The sequence below is a fragment of the Trematomus bernacchii genome, unplaced genomic scaffold (genome assembly GCF_902827165.1).
Source record: "Trematomus bernacchii unplaced genomic scaffold, fTreBer1.1, whole genome shotgun sequence".
Taxonomy (NCBI): Eukaryota; Metazoa; Chordata; class Actinopteri; order Perciformes; family Nototheniidae; genus Trematomus; species Trematomus bernacchii.
The window spans coordinates 1,344,173-1,367,965 of NW_022987605.1; the positions used below are offsets into that span (position 1 = coordinate 1,344,173).

Consider the following 23,793-nt stretch of genomic DNA (forward strand, 5'->3'; position numbering starts at 1 on the left):
ACTTTAGTATACTTTTTAAGGACTTTACTTGAGCATTTCCATGTGTTGCTACTTTGTAGGCTACTCCATTAAAATTCAGAGGTAAATGGTGTACTTTTACTCCACTACATATATTTAATCCCTTTAGTTACTTTACAGATGTGGATGAATGATGTGAAATATAAGTGTTAAATCAGACTTTAGTTCCACCTGGAGTAAATTCACAAGCTACCCTGCAGTATACAAAGTAATTCAAACTAGCTGCACCTTTACCAGCTTTGAGAACACTTTAATGATCAATCATTATAAAACATATCATATATATTATTCTGAAAGGGACCAATCTGCACAATGACTACTTTGCTTTTGGTACTCTAACTATATTTTGATGCCAATACTTTTCTACTTTTACTTGAGTAACATTTTGAATGCAGGACTTGTAACAGAGTATTCCTACACTCTGGTACTTCTACTTTTACTTAGTACAAGATCTGAGTACTTTTTACACCTCAGATCTTTTTATTTTGATGGCCTTCTATAGTAGTACAGTCAATTGTTTCCCTTACCTGTAGGCAGGGCCAATTTTTCCAAGGTTTTTGCACTATGTATTTATCACTTATTCATTATCAAACATTTATTGGCAAGTGGACCATCTAATTACAATATAAGCGGAAATAACTCCACCTTTCTTGGTACACCCACTCCTAAATATGTAATGGTTTATCTAAATAAAATCTCTCCGTCAGTAAAGGATGTCCTCTATGATCATTCATAATGATTCTCTGTAACTGCAGTTTAACTTCTACCCATTTCAATAAGCCATTCCATCATTTGAATGTCCTTTTTTACTTGTCTTGTAAGCAATAATGTTCATTTATCATTAAATTGTTCCTTTTGTGTGATATCCTGCATTATATCCATCTACAAAATTCTGTATTACATTAACTTGTTCATAGTTAAGGTAATACTTGTTCCTTTTTATATAGTGTCTATAATACTCCAAGAATTCCTGGTGACAACAATCATTTTGTGTTGACTTTATCCTGCTTTAAAAAAATGTATTAACTGAATACATTTGCTACAACAGCTTGAACTTTGATCAAAGAAAGGGAATACAAAATTAAAGTAGGCTATAAAGTCATTTCTGTAAATTCTGCCAATAAATGTAGCAAAACAAACATTTCAATTGGCTTTTCAACTAAGTTATTACCCATTACAGGAGGCAAGTAAAACAAAGTAAAATTTTCAATAAATTATGGCTTTAAAAAAAAAAAAACTTTTGGAAATGTCAAACAAACAGATGCTTTGTGAATAGAAACAGCCTCAATATATCCAGACGTTTTCTCATATCATCAGTTGTCCATTAGAACTATGTTTGAGCCTTCTCAGTGTGCCTGTTCAGGGTCCGAGTCAGAGTCTGAATCTTCTGCTTCTTTCTCCTGATGATCTGCTTCGTCCTTGTCCACAGCCACCGCTCCCTTCCTCTGGGGCAGCACGGTGAAGAAGGCCTCCTTCCAGCTGCCCTTCTCCAGGTACGCCAGGATGATCTCACACACTGGACGAGGACAAAATCACACTATAAAACCAAATATATGCAGTGAGAGCAGGAGAGGAAAAGCAGGAATTAGCTAACCTCATCACAAAGAAGAACCATAGAGTGGTCTATTGATCTCTTTCACTGCTGCGACACCAGCGCTGCAGGTTTCTAAAACAATGTGACCTTGACTTCAGACAGGAGTACATCAGAAGTAGCATCTTATTACGAGCCGACAGTCAGTGAAGTCAATTGAAATGACAAATGTCACCGGCAGATTTAATCAGCAGTAGCTAGCTAAGTAATTAGCATTAGCTCCCTGAAAGCTGACTTTTGAAAGGCAAGATGTACAGGGGTTTTAAATATGCACTTGTGGATAACTTTGCAAGGTGTAATGATGTAAAACAGACTGAAGCTCAAGCCAAAAAACGACATGAAATCTAGCATAAGAGCCATCTTATCATTCATTTTGGCTTCTGTTATTCGCAGGGTAAGACTGTTTAGCAGTTTACTGTCGACTGTTTACATCTAATTTTGCATTTTGTATTCTATATCGACAATTATAAATCGAAAGCTTCACTTTTACATGAGAAAATAATGTAGTAAGCTAATGTTACCTTTCTCGTGTCCTTGGAAGTAATGCTACGTCACAGCTGTAGTTAGTATGCTAACAACTGCAGCTAACATTTGTGTAAACCTATGGTGTAAACACACTGCCTGATCCATATTCTACACTTTTGCAAAACATTTTTGGGGCGTGGCTTAAAAATCATCATGTCTTTTGAGTGATCTGATCATTGGTCCGTGTGCACCACTGTCACCATGTGTGCTGTGTCTGAATCTCATACTTCCCTCGCTACACCGCATGTCGTGACGTGCACTGTGAATACTTAGGCAATGCGTGGATTTTGACGGTGTACTACATTACATTTCATTTTGGCTGAACAACAAGGAAAGTTCAGATATATTCACTTCAAGCAAGTCATACCATCGTAAGTGCTAGTGAATTAGTTACAAGGCCTAAATGACTAATTCTTTTTTTTTCAAGAATTTCATTACCATGGTACAATCGAAACAGAAGTGTTTTCAGTTTGGGACGGTGTGGTGTAGTATTGTCTTTAAATGCACACGGCTCCTGTGCCCTCACTGGAAATGACAATGTGCGCTGTTAGCGAGCTAGTTAGCTAGCAAAGATTGTTGGCAGTACCAAACAGACAACAGTTAAGAAATCCAGATTTAAAACCTACAGTGCCCGGCCACGGACAATTATTGATGGATAATATTGCAACTAACTAAAACTGGTCCCCTGTGAAGCGGCTTCAACCTACTGATACCAGACTCATATATTGGTCTCATTGTAGTCCTTACCATGGTTGACTGCCAGAACCTTCCGACTGTTCATCTTCACAAAGCTGCTGAGAGGAAGCTGAGCGTGATCGATCCCCAGCTCCTTGGCCTTCTCAAAGGTGATCCCCTGCAAACAGCAGACAGCTCCCATCATCAGAAAGCAGGAACATAACCAGTGGGGTATTGGAGCAGTGAACTCAGACAGACCTTATGGTGGTTGTGGTCCACCAGCCCTCCTATCACATAAGCCTTTGTAGGGTCCATCTCTTCCAGGATGTTAGGAGAATCTGACGTCAGGTACACCAGCTCCTCCTTCGCCACAACGTCCTTGTAGTGCTCTGATTTAATGGTAATTTCCTGCACATATACACAGATTATGCAAAATCACATCATGAGACAATATGTACAATGATATTAAAAACAAGTCAAAATTATATCCTAACAATATTTATGCAAATAAATCAAATTGCTAGTTATTTGCCAAGATCACGGGTCCAAAGTCTGTGTGTATAGCATGTGCAATCATAATATGAGAAGAAGGAGTTTTACATCACTGATTATTTTCTATTCTATTGATGAATCTTTGTGTTTTAAAAAAAACTGCTTACGTATGTTTTTTGTGTATGTTATTTTTATTTAATCGTTTATTTTGTAGGGACAATGCACATTAATGAACACTTAACACAATAAATGTACCAAGCGTAAATATGCTGGATTTAGCTTTGAGCTACTTTCCATCCGCAGTCCCTCACATAAAACATTTAAGAAAGTGACATTTACAAACATAGCAAAAACAAATACATGATATGCAAAAAGTGCAAAAGAGCAAGAGCAGCATACAAGTATTTACCACATGGCAGAACAATGTAGCAGCTACGACATGTCAAGTGCAAGAGAAGATAAAATAGCTACATCAAGTGCAAGAGGAGATACCCCTGTGTTAAAGTGCATTTAACGTCTGTTTGTTTCTCAACCATTCTTTGAGTTGACCTTTAAAGCTATTGAGAGTGGGACAATCCCGTATGTCAGTTGGGAGGCTATTCCACAATGAGCTGCCTTTAATGGAGAGGACATTTTGTCCAAAAGTGTTCCGTCTGCAGTGGACCTCACAGTGTGTTTTCTGTGGATGAATTCCCCTAAGGGGGGGGGGGGGCAGTCCATGTAAACATTTATAAAAAAAAGCACATACTTCTAAAAGACTTAAAATTGTCAAAACTCAAGAAATGGTGTTTCTCAAGGATGGTACAGTGGTGGTATGAATTTGGCTTTCTGTCAAACACCTTGATAGCTCTCTTGTACAGCTGTTCTATTGGTTTCAGGTTGGTGGCACAAGCAAACGACCAGCTTGTAAAACAGTATTCAATGTGGGATAGAATCATACAGTGGAGGTATGACTTTGCAGCATTGACAGTTAAGAAAGGTCTAATTTGTTTAAAATGTTGCAAGTTGAATTTAATGGTATTGGATACTTTCTAAGTCAAGTTCGAGTCCAGTATGACTCCAAGATACTTGAACTGGGAGACTAGTTCTATTTCTGCTCCGTTTAAAAACACATTGGATCCTTTGATGTTGACTGGTCGTTTACTGAACATGCATACTGTTTTTTTTACGTTGAACTGTAAGCAAATGTTGTTCAGCCAGTGTTGAACCTTGTCCAATGCATTTGAGAGACAAGATGAGATTATTTCAGTGTTTTTCCCATGTACAAAGATGACCGCATCATCGGCATACATTTGCACATTCAACTCAGGACATACATTAGGCAAGTCATTAATGTAAAGTGAAAAAAGTAACTGTCCAAGAATGGAACCTTGTGGAACCCCCACAGGGTTGACAAGGTACGTGCGCGCGCGTGCGTTCTGATGAATTTCCCGTCCCTAGAGTCAGCATTGGTTGGGTCTAAAGACTAATAGTTTGAAAACCTAGTTGGAAGAGACTGACTTTGCTCACACCCTCACAGTGAGTTAAATAGACTGCTGAGAGTAGCTTGGTTGTGAAAACTCAAACTCTGTGTAACCTGTCAACGGTTCCTCTCAGGGTCAAACTTACCTTCCAGTTCACCCATCCTTTGTCCTTTTCATCCATGATCTGTTTCAGTTGTCCTCCCAGGCTGGTCAGATAAAGCTGTAGAGGTGAGAGTGGTTTTAAAAAAAAATCAGACATGAAATGATCCCTTATTGTAGGTCCCATTGGATAAAAGTACATTTATTCCATTTCTGTACTTAAGTAAAAAAAAAATGTACTTCTCTTGAGTATTTTCTCATTATATTACTTTGTACATTTGCTCCACTACATTTATTTCACAGATTAAGTTACTATTTACTTTGCCAATTTAGATTATTAATACAAAATATAAATCAACACATACATTATCTTATATTATTATAGGTTAAGCTACCCAGTAGTGTATAAAGAAATTCAAATAAACCCCTCCTTTACAGAGTACAACACTGAAGTGATGAACAAATTAATGCACCAATAGTTTTAATAAAATACATTTAAAAATATCTGTCTTTCTGCATAACTCATACTTTTGGAACTGAAAGTATATTTTGATGCTAATACTTTTAAATTTAAGTACACATTTTAATGCAGTACTTTTATTTGTAACTATGTATTTTTACACTGTAGTATTGCTACTTTTACTTAAAGTGGACCTATCATGCTATATTTGAATAATATAGTGTAGGACCATACCTATATAAGGCATATTTATACTTTTTTTTTTTTTAAATACCAAACAGATCATGCATTTTAGCCATGCCTCATTTTGCTCAATTTGACAATTTATAGCTGTGTTTGTGCAGGGGCAGATTCTGTGAGAACAGCACCACCTACAGGCCTGGCATATGTACTACAGCGTCTCCAGCGCTTTCGAACGGCAATGGCCGTGGCGGTCTCCTCCTGATTGGTGGAGTTGGCCCAATAGCCGTAGCGCCACCGTCCTGACGTCAGGACAGTGTTCAAATCTGGATCAGTTTTGATCAGATCCGTTGCAAGCCCTTTTTTAGAGATTTGGGTATGGAGGAAAATAGAGAGGGTTGTGTTTTCTGACACTTGGTGAGTTCCCTGGAACACCGGGGACACATATTCATGTATAAAAGACGTACAAAAGTGCATTTTGCATGATAGGTCCCCTTTAAAGGTGGGGTAGGTAAGTTTGAGAAACCGGCTCGAGATACACTTTTTGTTATATTCCATGGAATGCTCTTAACATCCCGATAGCAATGAATATCTTAAGTGCTTTGACAAAAAATCCATAAAAAAATGTCATCTGTGGAAGCCGTAATACTGTAAAAAGCACGACCAATCATTTTAGCCGGCCCGGCTAAAATAACTGGATGGCCTACCTGCCTGTCAGCCTTCCATCTGTGCACAGACTTATCTCGTGCCCTCATTGGTCATGTGCACGTTCGTGTGTGTTGGAGGAGGGGCTCTGTAAGGAAGTAGCAGATTTCTTCCGGCTGTGTATTTTCAAATTCTAGCGCACTAGAGCTGGTTTCTCCGAAATTACCTACCCCACCTTTAAGTTAATAATCGGAGTACATCTTCCAACTATGGCTCAATGTAATGTTATATCTCTTATTTAAACTGTTTATTTTGTAACAGTCAGTGTTCACTCACCTGCACTGGATGCAAGGCTCGTCTGTTCTCAGCGTAGCACCGCTGGATCTGTTTGTGGAGCTTCCCCACATCCTGCACACACAACACCATCATTCGTCAGTTACCTCAGGTCATGTTGGACATTCCTCCACAGCATCCGGCCTGTTTACCTTGCTGAGCATGAGGCTGTCGAAGCTGCAGTCCACCAGCAGCCTCAGAGCGCTGGGCGTCACGTCTCTGCGGAGACGCTTCCTGGAGCTCTGCACCTCCCCTCCCTCCTCCTCCTGGTGACTGTGCCTCTCTAGTCGCCGCTGCTGCTTCTTGTCCTTACGTTTCTGCCTGCAGAAGAAAGGGAAGGACAAATATGAATACGACAGCCTGCGATATACTCTTGAACTGTAGTCAAATATTTGGTGCTGCAGAAAGTATTACAGGAGTATATCCTCCCTGTTAGTAGGATCAATGATGGTGGACTTTGATCCTTCTCTGGAATTCTTTGACACTATGTGAACATCACTAGACTTATCCTTTAATGTATTGCTGTAGCAGGAATATGACACCTACACACACAGGACATGCATCTCTCTTATATGCAGAGAGTGAAAGGGTTTACAAAATAGTCAACACAAGTTATCATATAATATAAAACCAGATTTCAAGTGCATTTTTTTTTTTTTTTAAATCACCATTGCAAGTAGTACAACCATTCACTGACAACAGTTTGAATGGAGTATTGCATGCAAGGGAGCACTGTGTCAACCTTGGAAAATAACACTTTAATACTTAAAAAGGACAAGCAGCATATGTTATCCATTGATAAAGCTGTCGCACCTCTATAGTTGAATGCATTAATAGAGAACATTTTAAAGAGTTACAATTAACTCACTTTCTGAGCTCCCTCTCCTCCTCCCATTTCTGCTGCTTCTGCTGCTTCTTTCTCTGCCTTTTGGACAAACTTTGGTTTTCTGCTTCTCCGTTACCGCCCACTGTCTTCTGACTGCTTTTGCTGTCTCCATTATCGTTCTCCTGCTGGGGTAAAGCTTCACTTTTCACGCTCTCAGCAGCCATGTGTGAGAGCAGAACTGACTAACTGCTGAGGCTAATGCTGCTGGTTCAGCTAGCTGTTGATGTTAGCCTGCTGGTGGCTAATGCTGCTGTGTGAACTAGCTGTTGCTGTTAGCCTGCTGGTGGCTAATGATGCTGTGTGAACTAGCTGTTGATGTTAGCCTGCTGGTGGCTAATGCTGCTGTGTGAACTAGCTGTTGATGTTAGCTTGCTGTGCTGAAAGCATTTAACCGTATGCTTATTTGTATAACTTCACTTGGAACGAAAGCTTTTAAAAGAAACGTCACCACCCCTGTTATGATATATCACTATAGACAGCCAGACAAACCCTAAGAAGATAAACAACGACTTCATCTGAGCAACACATTTCCACATGCAGCCTGTCTTCTTCTCTTTCAGGTTTAACAGCTAACAGGCGATCTACCGCCACCTGCTGGGAGGAGGAGCCCGCAAACTGAAACTGCACTTATTAATGTATTCATGTATTAATGTATTAATTTATTATCTTTTTTTTCAATTAAAATGTGTTTGATATAAACAATTTCAACACTAAACCACTTAGATAAAAGACATTTAAATAATATAATAACAATAACTTTAATAATAATAATGATTATTTTGTTAGAAATTGTGCATTACAGGTGAACTTTTTAATATTATATGACCCTTAATGCCACAGTTTATTACACAACTCTTATAACCTATGGCACTACACTTGGGTGAGGGAGGGTCACCAAGATTGTACCTGCCAAGATATAATGTCAGTTGGCAAAAACAATCTTTAAAAGGCCACTTGATAAATATGATGCTGATCTGTTGAGATTTTTAACAAAGAAGGCACTGAAGAATAGCCAGACGCTCATGTTTTTGTTATTGCTTATGATGATATGGAATTTGTTGCGAACACAGTGCCTCTGTGTGTTTACAGTCAGGGCTCTGTAACATGATCATGTGTCAGTCATCCCCTCATAACCCACTTTCTATATGTGCCCACAGACAGCAGGAGCGCCTCTAACACTTTAGCACACATTCCAACTTCATCAGTGCTAAGCCAGTAAATAGTCAGCGTTGAATGGGACTCCTAGAAAATGGATGTAATCCCGTCTCAGTTATAACTTGGTCAACTGTGGACAAAAACAAAGGATTCTCAAGAGACAACCTTGACGCCTGAATGGTTCAGTTTGCACTTTATATCACCAAATGACATTTTGAGACTTGTCCAACTCAACGTCTATCTCTGAAAGACTGTCTGCCTCCAGAAAGTCTTTGTTCCAGTTCCAGCTAATAAGTGAATTGTCCCATGAATAAATATACTTTAATAGGTCAGGGGCCGCGTAACACTCAGCGTTCTGCCTTCACAGTGGACAATAGTGAGTATTCACACCAGATAACTTACCTACTGTTGTTGTATGGATGCTTGTGTTAAATGCTGTAGCAGAAAGGGGGGAAACACAAGAATATCATAGGGGAGTGGCACACCTGAGAGCTGGAGGAAGCTCTAAAGATCCACACCTGTGAGTGTGAAGGGAGGAGATCACATTCAACTGCTGACAAGTCGACATACAGTAGGAGAAGAGAGAGCTGTGGAAAAAGACTGGAAGAGGAAAGAAGTGGAAGTCATTCCAGTTTATTAACCTACCTTAATTTTTTGGGGATTTTCTTCGTCTACCATGCTGTTTTTTGGAATGTCACTGATCCCAGGAATTGCTGTACAATAATCTGGATTATTGAAAGCTGTAATACAATTCATATTCAACAAATCTTCTTTTGACCTACTTGTCCTGCTCTGTGATCTTACCTACCCGACTTGGACCTTAAGCTAGATTCTTCTCTGCGTCTTTCCAGATCACCCCCCCCCCCTAACAATCGTATACATAAACCTGCACCCACACAACACTGAACTGAAGTGAACTCTCCATTCATACATACCCATATCCTTTTGAACTGCACTAATCTGAAGTTCAACTGGACTATTTTCAGAGTGTAAAAGGACGTACAGACTTCTCACAACAACACACTCATTTACACTCACTACACGTTGAGCAATGAGTCAATTCATTGATTGATTTTGGTATTTGACATTTTGTCATATTTGGTTTTGCATCTCTTGAGTTTTTAAGTGTTTTGGTATGGGACTGTATTTGTATCTTTTGTGGTGTGCTTATATATGATATTGGTCAAATACAGACACTTTAATTTACTTTAAAGTTAATGTTGTACATTTTGTAGCTTGCTATCCCTCCATACTGTATTTTAGAAATAAACCTTTTTATTTTTACAGATTATTTAAAGTGGACCTATCATGCTATATTTAAATGATATATTGTAGGGCCATACCTATATAAGGTATATTTATACGTTTCTGTTTTCAAAATACCAAATGTGCTGTTTGCTGTCTACGGGTCTGATTCTGCTGACCACGCCCCCTGCAGGAGAGGGTAGCCGTGCTCTGATCAGCTGCTGGGCTGTCAGAAGAGGGGGAGAAAAAGAGATCTCCGTCCTCCGTGTTTTATTATATAGAGTCGTTATTCATTTGTTTAAAGCTCAATAAATAACAAAGAAGATCTTTGACCGGCACTTTTCTAATTTTGTCCGGAAGATTTAACTTTAACGGACATCTTGACCGGCGAAAGAAACTGAAACTGAAACTCTGCCGCACGGTCCCCCTCGTTCCTTGGAAGAGGGCGGAGAGGTGGGTGTTTTGTCATCTGCTGGTGGACTAACCGGAGAGAATTACAGTGCTTGCCTCGACGGGGAGGGATTGCATTGAATTAAAGCAGCGGGAGCATATGCTTGCCTCGGGGAGGGAGAAAAAAAGCCACAGCGGAGAGAATAAACAGAAGGGTAACCATGGTAACTATGGGCGGGAAGTCTTCTTCGCTGCTTTTTGTGGCAGACTACAGCGCCACTTACAGGCCTAGCATATGTACTACAGCGCCGTAGCGCCACTTCTGTGATGACATAGAAGTGTTCAAATCTGGATCAGTCTGTATCAGATCCGTTGCAGCCCCTTTTTTAGAGATTTGGGTATGGAGGAAAATAGGAGGAGGGTTGTGTTTTCTGACACTTGGTGAGTTCCCTGGAACACCGGGGACACATATTCATGTATAAAAGACGTACAAAAGTGCATTTTGCATGATAGGTCCCCTTTAAAGTATATTCAGAGTATTTTAAATATTTTTCTGTCTAGTGCCCAAATGCGACCCACTCCAGAAATGCAAGGACAGAGAGACAAAACAGACAATTCTTACTCTACCTCCATTTTGTTTTTCTGTGATTCTTTGCAAAACAATGTTGGTCTTGCTTAAAGAATCCAAACAAGTCAAATCAACTTTACTTCGACTACATGCCTGTGGTTCGTACTTTGGGTCATGTGAACAACAATCCTACAACAACACAACAGTCCGTTGTGCAAAAGGGTTCGTGTTTATTACAGTTTCACACAGCATTTTACAAAACAGCATCTGATGAAACATGTCATTGCGGTATTCTGGACATCATTTTGAAACGACACTGTACACAAAACACATCAAAATAACAAAACCTAAACTAGGCTATACTTAGAGCATCACATTCACTTTGGGACAAGATTGTTCTGTTCTTCTCTACATTGAATCAAACCTTCACCATTGATTTCCAAAAAAAAGTTATCCTCATTTCAGAGGTCACAAACATTGACTTTCTTAAACCTTCAAAATATGAACCATCCAGCAGCAGGAAGCTTCAAACCCCCACCCTGTTCCAGGGTCCTTGTGCAAGGCTTTGAATCAGAACAGCAGGCCTTTCTTTAGACCTTTGAAATGATTATTTACACTTATAAAGAATTTAATTTCCCTATAACAACTAAATGTACTTTTTCCTCTGTTGCACATTAGGAAAATAAGAGCTACTCTCCATGCACATTCAACAACTGCTACAATAGGATTTGCAAAATGCTGCAACATCCCCAAAACAGTGACAGTGGCACATTTATTGGCAGAGGCCAGAGAATTCATTGACAAACTATTACAATTTGGAGAATGGGAAAGTGCACATTAAAGGAGAATACATGATTTGTGGAGCTTTCAGAAATATAAATAGTTTGGAAGACTTATATCCACATTGAAAGCTAAAAACTGAGCATAAGTCAGAATGATTTTGTATAATGGGCTGTCTTTCATTTAGACTTTTTTCAATCTTAATGAAACACGTATTCCTAACACAATCACAATAATGTGATAAACTTCCATTTCAATCCAAAACAGTGATAACAGTTAAGCATTAGCCATTTGTAAACTTCCTATTACTAAATAACTAATATACCAACAGAACTTTTATAATCGTTGTGTTAATCCATTTCAATATAATACCAATAAACATGAAAACTTGTAAGAAAGAAAACCAAGAGTTAAATTATTTTATAACAACTACATCATTTTATTGCAGTTATTATAAAATAAACGGTGTGTCTTAGCATTAAAGTCAGTAAAGTAACAAAACGTTTTCAAAATGAAAGGATGAACTGGCCAGCAGATCAACAGTCTGCTGAATTATTTAGTACAAAACAATAAGTGAGTGGCAACATGATTCCTCAGAAACAATGAAACACAAAGAAAATACATGTCTAACGGGACTAACAGTACATCAGTCCTGCAGGTCAAACAGTAGAGTCCTCCTGAGGTCCCTCTTTCACTGCCTGCTAGCAACCTGTTGCTGCTCTGATATTTATACATCTAAAGAGAATCTCCCTCTGCAGGGAACACGAGGATGTCAGCCTTTGCAGACCATTACATGCACAATAAATGATTGGAAGACAAAAACCAAAAACTTGACATTCAAATTAAAGGATTTGTGTTTATGAATCATAAATTACTTAATAAAAAAAAACCTCAACATCACACCACCTGTATCCATGTGACAGGTCTCTCTTGGAAATGAGACCTTGTGTCTCAATGAGATTTTAAACCTGTATAAATAAAGGCTAAATAAATGTTGTCATTAGACCATAACTTACCAAGAGACACACAAAGAGAGACCACCAGGAAGCCTACCCAGTTTCAACAGACACATTGTATTAATAGTATTTTGTGACTCATTGTGACAAAGTCCTGACACTGCATAAAACCCAAAAAAACAAGAGAAAAGAGATTGTGTTGTAGATTGAAATAAATGACAAAATTGACACATGACATTACAGTCCAGCGTCCACTCAGATCCGGCCCTGTTGGGAAGAAAGAAAAAACACACTAAGTTCAAGATGAACACATAAACAGAGACAAATTGATTAAAGCTGTACGGAAGTTTATTAATGACAAAATGATTGAGAAAAAGTCATTATTACTTTTTGCAATCTGAGATATCAAAATGCTTGGAACCCATTTTGTAATTTTAGAACATGTTGTTTGAGAGCACATTTCCTAACGTTGTTTACAATGATGCTGAAAATCAGATTGTTTTGGACATTTCGTTTTTTGGACATAACTCGGTATGACATCCTGCTGATGATAGCTGTTTTCTGCTTGAAGGCACACATGTTTTCAGTGATTGAAGAAATATAGCAATATAATCGATACTTTTCCTCTCAATTCTGCTGCTATATGGACTTGGTATATGTACTTGCATTTACATACCACCTTTCTAGTCTTTTGACCACTTAAAGTGCATTTAACCAGCATGCCAACCAGGGGCGTCGCCTGGACCTAAAAACATTCGGGGCTTAGCCCACAGTGGCGGCGGCACTAGTGGCATTTTTCACTGCAACACTCCCCACACGCACACACACACCCGCGACTGTTACAATGAAGGCTCGATAATCAGCTCACGGCATATAGGCAGGGGTAAAGTGGTATTTTTTATGAGTGGGGGGCTCACCTCCTCTAGGGGGGTCTGGGGGGATGCTCCCCCGGGAAGATTTTTAAATATTGAAGTTAAATGCATCAATCTGGTGCACTTTGAGAGCAAAATGAAGAGATCTATGGATACCTCTCTCAACACCCATATGAAACAGAACTGTAAACAGATGTACTTTTTCTTTATGGATATTTTACTAATCACTCCCCTTTTAAACTCTATTCTTGTTTTACTGCCATATAGTATTTCATAACTGTTTTTCCTTTATTCTCTTATTTTTTTTATAACTATAATGATCATATGAAGGTGTGCCGCGGAAATAATCTTTTGAATAATTTGTGACCAAACCGTTTGAGACCCACTGAGATAACTTAGACTAAAGTTAACTATCTAAACACTCAGAGTCCTTTAGCTCACCTGAGTCTCTCAGTCTGAGAGGAGAGGACTCTCCTCCAGCTTGTTGTGGAACAAACAGCTCCTTATGTCCGTTAGTGCAGCTAGCTAACCATATGCTAACAACACGTCCCTGCTGGCACCGGGCACCGGTCCCTCCCTCCCCCTCTCTCCCCTCTCTCTATCTATCACACTAAATGCGCTATTGCCACACACACACAGAGCCGAGTTTGAATCATGGATGTATAATGAGAACTGGATACAGCGTGGGAGGCGGGGCCTCATTCATTCCTATGAGAGTTGCTCATTCGCGCATGATGATAAAATGGCCCAACTTTTGAGAGAGCGAAACGTCACAGATTACCCGGCATGCCTGAGAAGTACCCGTATGTGCGCTCATAGCGCATGCGCAACTTTAACCATGCCCCCCAAAATGCTCGTTCACATCAAGCACGTCAATTTGCGTACACGTAACAGCACCGCACGTTCATGACAGCATGGTAATGGTTTGTTATTATGATAGATTTGATATTAACGAGGCAGCAGTTAGCAGTTAGCAGCTAGCGGTTAGCTAGTAATTATGCTAATTTACACATCAATCGTTATGTACTTTTATATTACGCTGTAACAGGATCTAGTGATATCCAAGCAACAGAGCTTCATTTAGCATGAAAGAATTATTGCACTATATATATATATATGTATATATATACAGTGCAATAAGCTTCTTAGTGCAATAAGAAGCTACAGGGACGTTAATCTACGTCGGTAATATTAACTTTATTTAATACAACATTTACGGTACAAGATTTAATCTTGTAGTATAATATTTTACAAATGATGAATTACAGCAAACATGTGCAATATATCCATTATTACAGCTCCGTGGGCAGGCAGTAAGGCGATATGGGTCCGTTCTTATTGTACATTGAAGTAAAAAGATATGATTCTACACTGTATTTTAGTGAACATGTATTGTTTGAACTGTTTTAGGTAATCACAAACGGGTTTTGATAAGTCACTTAGAATAGGAATGTTATTCTTACTTTCAAACTCACTGATCCAGAGATTCTGTGTCTCACACACCAACATCCTTCTTATCACCCCTAAAAGCAGATGTCGTCATTAAGTCGTTAAAAGACATCGTTAAATAGGTGGAGAAGAGTTTAAATGTCTGAAGGAGGATAGTTTAGGTGAAAATATCCTCTGGGAAAGGAATGTAGAGTAAGATAAGGTAAAGATAAACATTGACTTTTGACCTGGTGTGGCTTGGGATCTCACTCTCTGTTCGGAACTCTGATTGACCTCGGCCAGAAGCGAATCCAGCCAATCAGGGCACTTGGGGGAGGTGGTCAGTTTAAACAGCTCCTCCCCAGGGGCTCTCTGATTCGCTTGGGAGTAAAGTGGGAAGGAAGAGATGACCCATCTCCGCCCCAAGGACAGATATGAATACTGATGTTTGTGTGTGTAAAAATGCTTTTGGGTTTGGTGAGTTTGTTGGTCCTGATATCTGTGTCCGCATCGCATCACAAACTTGAAGTCCAATTTCTTCTCGTTTGATGAGTTTGTCTGGTCCTGACGCCTTTATCCGCATCGCATCACAAATCTGAAAGTCCGGAGTGCTCGAGTACTCTGTATAACTTGTATATGTGTTTGGTTTCCTACTAGAAGTAAACTCAGATAATTTGTTATAACTTTGATTCCGGTGTTTTCAATTCCTTTCTTAATTTAATAGAGATCCAGCCTCATCCAACGAACGGCGCGTAGCAGAGGTGTTCTGCTCCAACAACATCCATGGGTAAAGATAAACGCATGTACTAGTGCTGAACACGTAACATGAACGTGCCGGGCGGCGCGGTCCCGTGGGTTAGATGCGCGTTCATAATGCGAGGGAAATAACTCGCAGAATAACGTTATTAGCACATTTTTACAACTTGAGGAACGAATGTTTTTAATAAGGGCTATACAAGTGTTCATACTGGGTAGTTTATTTAGTTTAAAAAAAATTATCCAACGATTTACAGACCACTCTTTCCCCATGTAAGTCAATGGGAAAAAGTGTTTCCGGGCCTGGCAACCAAAAGGAAGTGTAGTACCGCCGTTTGGCCAGCACGAATATTTTCATCTGAGTCCGACGCACTTCCTGGGGGCTTGGTTTGAATGACACAAGCACACGTTTATTTCCATGCAACTCTCTGATTGGTCTGGTGTCATGCCTCTGTTGCATTCACTGAACACGGGAAATTACAGTGCTGCCATCCTCTCTTGTGTCATGATGAGGTTCACGTAAAGCACGGTTAATGTATTATATTATTGAGGGAGAATTGTCCGGGGCTACAGAAAAAACATTCGGGGCTAAAGCCCCGGATGCCCAGGCCAGGCGACGCCACTGATGCCAACATTCACACATATCATACCCCAAAGAACAATTTGATTAGAAGTGTTACAGACTGGAAAAGTATGGGACTTCCATACGTTTTAGCTGGAAATGTTTCCATTGTACAGTAGATGTGCTACAGCTTTTGGACTCCAACCACAGTACTCTGTATTCCTAAAGTCATGTAGGTCAGGCAAACTAAACATAATACTGTGATACTTTCATAACCATTATCATTTTCTATTCAAACAGGACAAGAGAAAATATTCTCTGAACTTAAAGACTGTCTGTCAGAGAGAGCTGACCTGAACTATTTGACAGCAACAGTTCTGTAGTCCACAATCACCAGTGTCCTTATTCCTGTCTTTATGAATTGAGGTTCATTGGAAGTTGTCTTAGACAGTAAATCCAGTTCAATGGCCTATCAAACAACAAGTTACTGTATGGTGGTTTGCATTCTTTCAATACCTATTACTGCAGTCCTCATTGTCAGGTCAGATTTAAGAAACCTAGCCTTAAGTCAATATCAAATTAAAGTGCTCTTAGCAGCCTTAGCCGATAGCATAACTGGCCATGTTGTCTTGATGAACATGTGAAGATTTATATGGACAGTGGTTTGCACAAAACTCAAACGGTGTCGCATGAATTGCAGCTAATTATTTACCGTGTTTTGATGATGACACAAATTCCAATATACAGTAGGTTGAAAATGTTAGATGCTCAGTTCTGTATTTGCTTGTGTTACACAATGCTCTGTTCTGACAAATGTCTCCATGTGCACTTTCACATGCTGCCATTGAAGACTAAATGCTGCACCATGAATCTTTACATACATTAACTTCTATATATTTGGGATAAACCCGCCCTTTATGTCACTCTGCCATAAGGCAGGTATTCTAAGGTATTTCATATGTAAATGGTTTTAACATTTAAAATATCTTTATTTCTCAAATCTGTAACTAATTGCTGTGTCATTAACAACAAAAACCAGCTTGACCTAATTGTGTTTTGAACCTCCTCACACCCTAAAAGACCTCTGTTTGTCCACAGAGCCCAAAAAGGATCCCACTGACAACAGCTGATTGCATGTGGATATCTTTTTCTGAAGAATGTGCGATTCATTGCGACACTGGAAGGCACCAGGCTGCTTGTGGTACATCAGCGTTGACCTTTGTCATGCTCAGTTTGCATCCAATCTGTAGGATTCCTACAGCCTTCCACTTAATAGCACGTCTCCAGGCTCTAGACTATCAGACTACAGGCTATCTGTTTCTTTATAAACATAACTGAGCCCTCCAGTATGTGGGTCTCACATGAGAAGGGGAACTCCAAATGCTCTGCTGCTATGCTGCCTGTTGTGTTTATGTAATTGCTGATGGCAGGCCATGTGAACCTGGCTCTTCACTCTCTCTGTCTCTAAATGACTGGTCCTATAAAAAGCCGGCTGACCCCAATGCGAGTCTGACCCGCCAGGCAGCCTGTTGATATCCAGCAGCAGCTGAAGCAGTGTGTGTACACATAACACACTGCTGCCATAGCAGACCTTTTACTCCTGAACACACTGCAGTATATCCAGCATACACATTCAAACACCTAGCCCCTGAAGAATCTAATATCAAGAGAACCCTCTGTATCTCTGTGTGGTATCAGAATTCACAGCTTGAGTGCCAGCGTCTGCTGAGGTGCTCAGTTGCAAACTTTACAAGAGCATGGTTTCTATTCCTCTGCATGCACGATTCATTCTATAGTTCATGACTGATGCGTGATTAATGCCCTTATCCATTTGAAGGGATACTAGAACATTCATAAATAGATTGATTAAGCTGTCTTTAGGGTAGACTTTAAATGATCACATGGAGTGTGCCACCAATCCTGTGTACTTAAAGGCTTTTTGAGGTAGATAGGGCCTCTATGGAGACACAAAGTGTTCCAAATAAATGATAAGGACATTAAATAAATGATCATATGAAGACATAAACAAACTATATAACAACGCAATTGTGAAATACACATTTTCTGGACTGAACTTGCTATTATGACATATTTCATCCCGCTTCCTTTTATTTGACTGCAGACTGTTTTAATCTAAATCAGCACTTCTCATTCATACTTTCCAATGTTCTCTGTCAAGAGACATTTCAAAACGTTGAGGAAAGCTTGAAAGGAAAGCTGGTATGGATGATCAGAATCAGAATGTTTTTGATACATTTTTCCAAATTCATATACTATCAACCTCAATATTACAGTTAAAAGAAACAGTGGCACTATCGTATTCGTTATTAGACATTTGTGCATTGTTTTTATATTTACTATACTTTAAGATAAGGTTATATGTGCCTTTAATGCATGAAATGTTTTCAAAAGGGGCAAAATGCTTTTTTATAAACTACAAAAACAAATCATATCCAATTATATCTGTAACCATGACACAATACACCTTCCTTCTTATAGATACTCAAACCAAACACTGTACGTACAAACAAAAGCCTGACAAAACTACTCACCTGTGAAGGTAAGCTGCTGCTCATCTGTGCTCCACCACAAAGCTCATGGGGTCCCATCGAACGAGGGGGGGGCGATGATGCGGGGCCCCTGCTGGGAGCTGATACTGATGAGTGGCTGCATGGCGCTGGAGAAGCCCTGCGGCTGCCTGTGGGCGGCGGCCTGCTGCGGAGGCCCGTAGGACGCTCCTGTGGCCATGTAGAAGGGGCTCTCCATGTACAGACCCTCAGGCTGCTGGGACAAGGCTTTGTCTCCGCTATCCGGCTCCGAGTGCACCGACATGTGGGACTGCACCAGGGTCCGGGCCGGGATGAGGGACGGTGAGGACATTAGGCCGGGGTAGATCATGTAGTGGTGTCCGTAAGCTCCTGGACTGAGCGCCAAAGGTGACATGGGCATTGGCACCGGGGTCATAGGAGCTTGAGGCATGGGCACGTCCACATACTGGCCTGTTTCAGGGTCAAAGAGGCGTTTAGTGGCCGGCTGCACAGGAGTGTCCACCAGGTAGTAGTTTCCAGTGGTGGGATCTAGCAGCATCTTCCTCTGGGTGGCTTGGAAGGGGTCCATGATAGGAGCTGGGGTGATGGCTGGAGAAAAGCAGTACACCTGAGGCTGACTGATGGACATGCCCATTGGTAGAGAGTGGTAGATGGTTGCAGGGGAAACCTCTGGTGAGCGTGTGTCCATCACCATGCTGGAGCGCTGTGCGTTCTGGTTGTGGTTTTCCACAAATGATCCCAAAGGTCCTGAAGGAGGGGTCGGTTGTTTCTGGGGAGCATACGTGTACACTGAAGGTTTATCAGCAGACGATGCTTGTTTGTTAATGCTGGCGTGAGACTTGACCGGAATGGTAAGGTAGTTCTCGTTGTCAACTGAGGCGTTCAGGAACTCCCGTGCGGGCCTCTCCTCCTTTGATTGAGCTTCTTCACTTCTACGTAGATACATAGGGCAGATTTTTAAGGAAACAGGAAGCTTGGGAGATTTTGGGACAAAGCTTTTGTGGCTGTAAGGTATGGTTTGTGTGTTGGAGTTTTGCTTTGCCAACGCGGCTGCCTTAAGGCTGGAGCTGGAGGCTGAACATGTTTGCGGCTGTGCTGTTACCTTGCATGGACCTCAGCAGGCTGTCGGGGCCAGATATCACTGGAGGCGGCTTCTCATTGTTGGGAAAGGAGTCTTCTGACTGTCTTGTCCATGTTGGACCCCCCAGCTTCCTCCTCAGGTCCCCCATGGTCTCCACTGGCAATCAGCGAAAGCACATGTCTGTCTGCCAGGACATGGGACTCATTCTTCCTTTTCCATTCATTTCTGTCATACGTATAGAGCTGTTCCATGGTTTTCACAGCAGCCTGGAGTTTTTCCAAAGGCCCCTGATTTGGTATTTTTGATTCAGGTTTCTTATCTATGATATCTGCAATTTGTTCTTGCTTCTTTGAAGGTGTTCTGCTTTCACTTCTCAATGCAATATCTCCTTCTGAGGAATGACTCAGGTTGCCCATGTGTGCTTCCCTGCTGCCATCTGCAGAGGAGCATGCTTAGCACCCTCTGGAGACGACCTGTCTGTGTCAAACTGCTCCCGTTTAAATAAATCCGTATTTTCCGAATATTTTCCGTTATTATTTGTATTCACAGACTGGCATTTGATAACTATAGGGGACATCGAATTAGGATTTCGATTGGACATTTGCTTATTTTTCTCTGAATGGGTGTCAGCGGATAGAAAGTTTGATTTATTTTCGTTGTTATCCAAAGAAACAAAGTGATACGAACTTTTAACCAATTTGCGCACGTCTCTCACTTGGTGTATGGGCGTCTGCAACTTTGATTTATTATCTCTAATGTCTCTAACCATGAAATGCGGGACTTTATCCGACGACTCACCCTTTAAAGCCGCAGCCAGCTCGTGGCATTTGAAGTCATCTGTTCTGCCGAGGTTGGCTGCGTTACAGCCTATATTAGGGGCGCGCAGCTTGGAGACGCCGAAATGCTCCGTTGTATTTTCTCTGAAGCTCCTTAACTTAATTTTTATTTCCGGAGATTTAGATTTGCCCACATTCCTGGAATCAGCGATGTATAACTTGTTATCAGAGCGTTCTTGGATCACTCCTTCATCTCCATATGGAGAATAACTCCTGTTCCGCAGCTGCTGTCCTTCTTCTCCGTCACTGGACAGCAGTTGGATACTTGGCACAAACAAATGTGACATTTTAGTCAGTTTCCCGCTGCCAGCCGAGTACTGATCCCCCTCGCCCTCTTTCTCGTAAGCTGAAGGCGACTTCTCCAGAGTTTTATCGTTTTTATGATCCTTTTGAAACTCTAGCTCCTCGTCCTTCCAGCATCTGAATGCGCTATTCTGGCTTCGAAGCAGCGTGCTTTTGGGCGCTTCCAATCGCGCCTTTTTTAGTATCGATTCCAGCTTCATTTACCGGGTCCAAATTAGTTTCTGGAGCGGATGCGGTCGCGTCCCGGCGTCTTGAGTCGCCTTTGGTATCACATGAGCCGCTGTCCACAATGTCTCCTAATTCATCCAGACACATTATGGTGTAGTCCGAGCTGCTCTCCGAGAACCTGGAGCTCTGTGTGTGCAGCTCCCTGCCTCCCTTCCCCCTGTAGCTGTCGCTCTCCTGGTGCGCAAAGCCTGCTGCATGCTCCCACTGCGCCTCGCGGATCTCCCCTCTTTCCATCTTGCGCTCCTGTTCAAACTGCATCTTCTTAGAAATCACATTTTTGATCAGACTCGAGGCGAATATGGCTTTCTTGTGTGTGTCTTCCATGGTTTTGCAGGGCGACTTGCTGGCCCCTCTCCCCTTGCCGCTTGGCAAACTGTTGGTAACTTCATCTGTGGAACGTGATCCTGCAGCATTTTGTGCAAAGTTAGTTTGCATTTCTCCCTCAGACATTCCCGAATTCACATTGCACCGAAAATTCAGAGTCTCTGTGAGTGTTATCAGTCCGCCGTGGCCCTTACTGAATTCCCCCATCAGCTCTATTTGCTTTGTAGATGACGATGCGCTGTGGGGGTTGCCATTCAGAGTGAACATCTTGCTGGTGGGCGGTTTGATGCTTGCAAGTGCAATACCCTTATAACCTCTATTGTCTATATTTTTGGCTAATTCAAATGAGGCCGATGAGTTTTGATGGGAAAGCACACTTTTATCCAGTCCCTTTGACATATTCATATTGCCATATTTCAGGTCGACAAAGGTGGCCCACCTGTTTATCCCTTTCCCATGTTCTGATGATGATTCACTTGTTGTGCTGAAATTAATGGCGTCAAGATAAGGATATGCCAGGCTCTTGAAGGATTTGGCTGTCAGGTTGCGCACCTCCTTGTCAGCGTCGTCCAGCTCGCTGACAGCGCTGGACGCACCGCTGGAAACCTCGGTGACCTCTTTCCCCTTCAATCTGCGGCCAAAGTGCAAGCGTCCGGGCGCGGCTATGAAACACTTCGCCCTGTCACACAACGTCTCCGACTTCCCGTCAACTCCCCTAAACACATACCGACTCGTGTCCCCGGAGCGCCTGGCATGATAAAGGATGTTTCCCTGTTCTTGGATGTTGCTAGGGTCATTTATAGCTCGAGTGGTTCTGATTGACAGGTGGATCTGTCCCGCACTGTTGCCACTGCACTGCTGCTGCTGGGGCTTTGACACACTCTCATCTGAGCTGGGCAACTTGGCCGCGTCGCACAGATCACTTTCAAGCAGAGTGCTGACTCCTGCTGCGGGGCCGCGCGAGCCCCTGCCCCCCTCCTCTTCATCGCCCTCAAAGAAGCATAATCGACAAAAGAGTACACCTGGTTGTCATCCTCAATGTCCCAGCTGCCGGAGGAGGCCACGCCGAGGTCGTGGTCCTCCTCGTGGTCCGAAAGCTCGGAGAGCTGGATCTCGTGCGTGGTAATGTAATGGGACTCATCCTCCAAGACGCACGGGACACAGGCGTATGAAAGCACCAAACTAACATCATCATCCTCCTCATAATCATCCTCACTCCTCCACTGATCAGTGTCACTGCAGGGTAACCCCTCACCTCTGGGCGTGATTGGGTTCTCTTCTGTTTTGGACACTTGCGTAATTACGCGCCCGCCTTTGTCTCCTGATTTGGGTTGATTCCCTGACTTTGCGTTATTACAGGGGGGATCCAATAACGAGGACGGATCAGAAGGACCCTCCTTGACATCTTGTGTACATTTCCCAACTTCAGAATCCTCTGTCTTGTTAGTCTCAATATTGATTTTGATCGCCAGTTTTGGTTCCGTTGCGCGCAGATCCTCGGCGACACCGCTGTTAATAAGGACAGACATTTGGTTTCCTTCACCAAAGCAGCAGTCTTTCTCCAGTTTTGCCTTGCCTGTGTTAACTTCAACTAACTCCACATCGACGTATTTCATCTCGTCTTGCTTCTCCGGGGCATCCTCCTCTTCCCGAGCAGGTTTTTCGAACAGATCCTTGACCTCCCGAGTCGCCTGCGTCTCCTCACAGCTTTGCTCTGCCTTCATAGCTGAACCTCCAGGTTTAACTTTACATTTGGAGTCCGAAGGAAACAGCGTAGCCCCCAGGATTCCACAGTCCTCCAGTCTGAGACGGTGCTGCGCGCTGAGCCTCGCGCCTGGTTAGACAGACACGATGACAGGGAAGGGACGCGCTCCAAACATTCCAGCTCACCGCGATATGAATCCCAAAGACGAGAATCTAAAAAGGACCAGAGACATCAGTAACTACTGTCTAGGCCACATGTTTCTCAAGCTGTGGTTCGTGGACCAATAGGAATCATGGAGAGGACACTAAGCGGCTATGGACACGTATTGCACTACCTCTATTTGCATTATTTGCACTGTTCAATATTCATTCCTTGTCATGTATTCAACCGTTTTTTGTCTCCCAGACTCCTATTTTATATATTTATTGTTGTGCCCTTTTTTAATATTTTTTATGTATGTGTATATATATATTTATATATTTTAATCTTTGGGACGGTGGGAAACAGCATTTTGGTCTCCCTGTTTGAACCACACATTTGGAGATATTGATAATAAAGTTGACTTTGACACATTTCTACATGTGGACGACTCACCTATTTTTCCTGTTTAACTTCCTGTCATCCTCGAGTCAAATTTGACTCGTTACCAAATGTTTTTATGTAGGGATAAAGGTTCTCTGAACATCTT

At 41.6% G+C, this 23,793-nt stretch overlaps 2 protein-coding genes across 3 annotated transcripts; both read right to left on the reverse strand.

Moving 5' to 3' along the window:
• Window positions 1–806: 806 nt before the first annotated feature.
• trmt10a (tRNA methyltransferase 10A) lies at window positions 807–7,912 on the reverse strand. Of its 2 annotated transcripts, none has more exons than XM_034130829.1 (7): window positions 7,350–7,912; window positions 6,634–6,802; window positions 6,485–6,556; window positions 4,910–4,984; window positions 3,068–3,217; window positions 2,882–2,987; window positions 807–1,534 (listed from the first exon to the last, which is right to left on the reverse strand). In XM_034130829.1, exons 1-7 carry the CDS (start codon window positions 7,529–7,531, stop codon window positions 1,365–1,367), a joined length of 924 nt encoding a protein of 307 aa, XP_033986720.1. In that variant the 5' UTR covers window positions 7,532–7,912; the 3' UTR covers window positions 807–1,364. The 2 variants fall into 2 exon arrangements, with proteins under 2 accessions (XP_033986720.1, XP_033986721.1); XM_034130830.1 differs by having other exon boundaries at window positions 1,344–1,555.
• A 10,739-nt stretch (window positions 7,913–18,651) lies between these two features.
• On the reverse strand, window positions 18,652–23,220 carry cunh4orf54 (chromosome unknown C4orf54 homolog). Its single transcript, XM_034130835.1, is given in 7 exon segments — window positions 18,652–18,680; window positions 18,683–19,697; window positions 19,699–19,804; window positions 19,806–20,133; window positions 20,136–21,015; window positions 21,017–22,398; window positions 22,401–23,220. Coding segments are annotated over 7 exon segments (4,464 nt in total). The 5' UTR covers window positions 23,125–23,220.
• Between the last annotated feature and the right edge of the window lie 573 nt (window positions 23,221–23,793).

Excerpts from the sequence above, each read along its gene's own strand:
- trmt10a (XM_034130829.1), bottom strand. The coding sequence starts at position 7,531 with ATGGCTGCTGAGAGCGTGAAAAGTGAAGCTTTACCCCAGCAGGAGAAC. Across the intron at positions 6,803-7,349 it reads GAGGAGAGGGAGCTCAGAAA|GCAGAAACGTAAGGACAAGA; the intron begins GTGAGTTAATTG and ends TTTCTTCTGCAG. Across the intron at positions 6,557-6,633 it reads ACAGCCTCATGCTCAGCAAG|GATGTGGGGAAGCTCCACAA; the intron begins GTAAACAGGCCG and ends TTGTGTGTGCAG.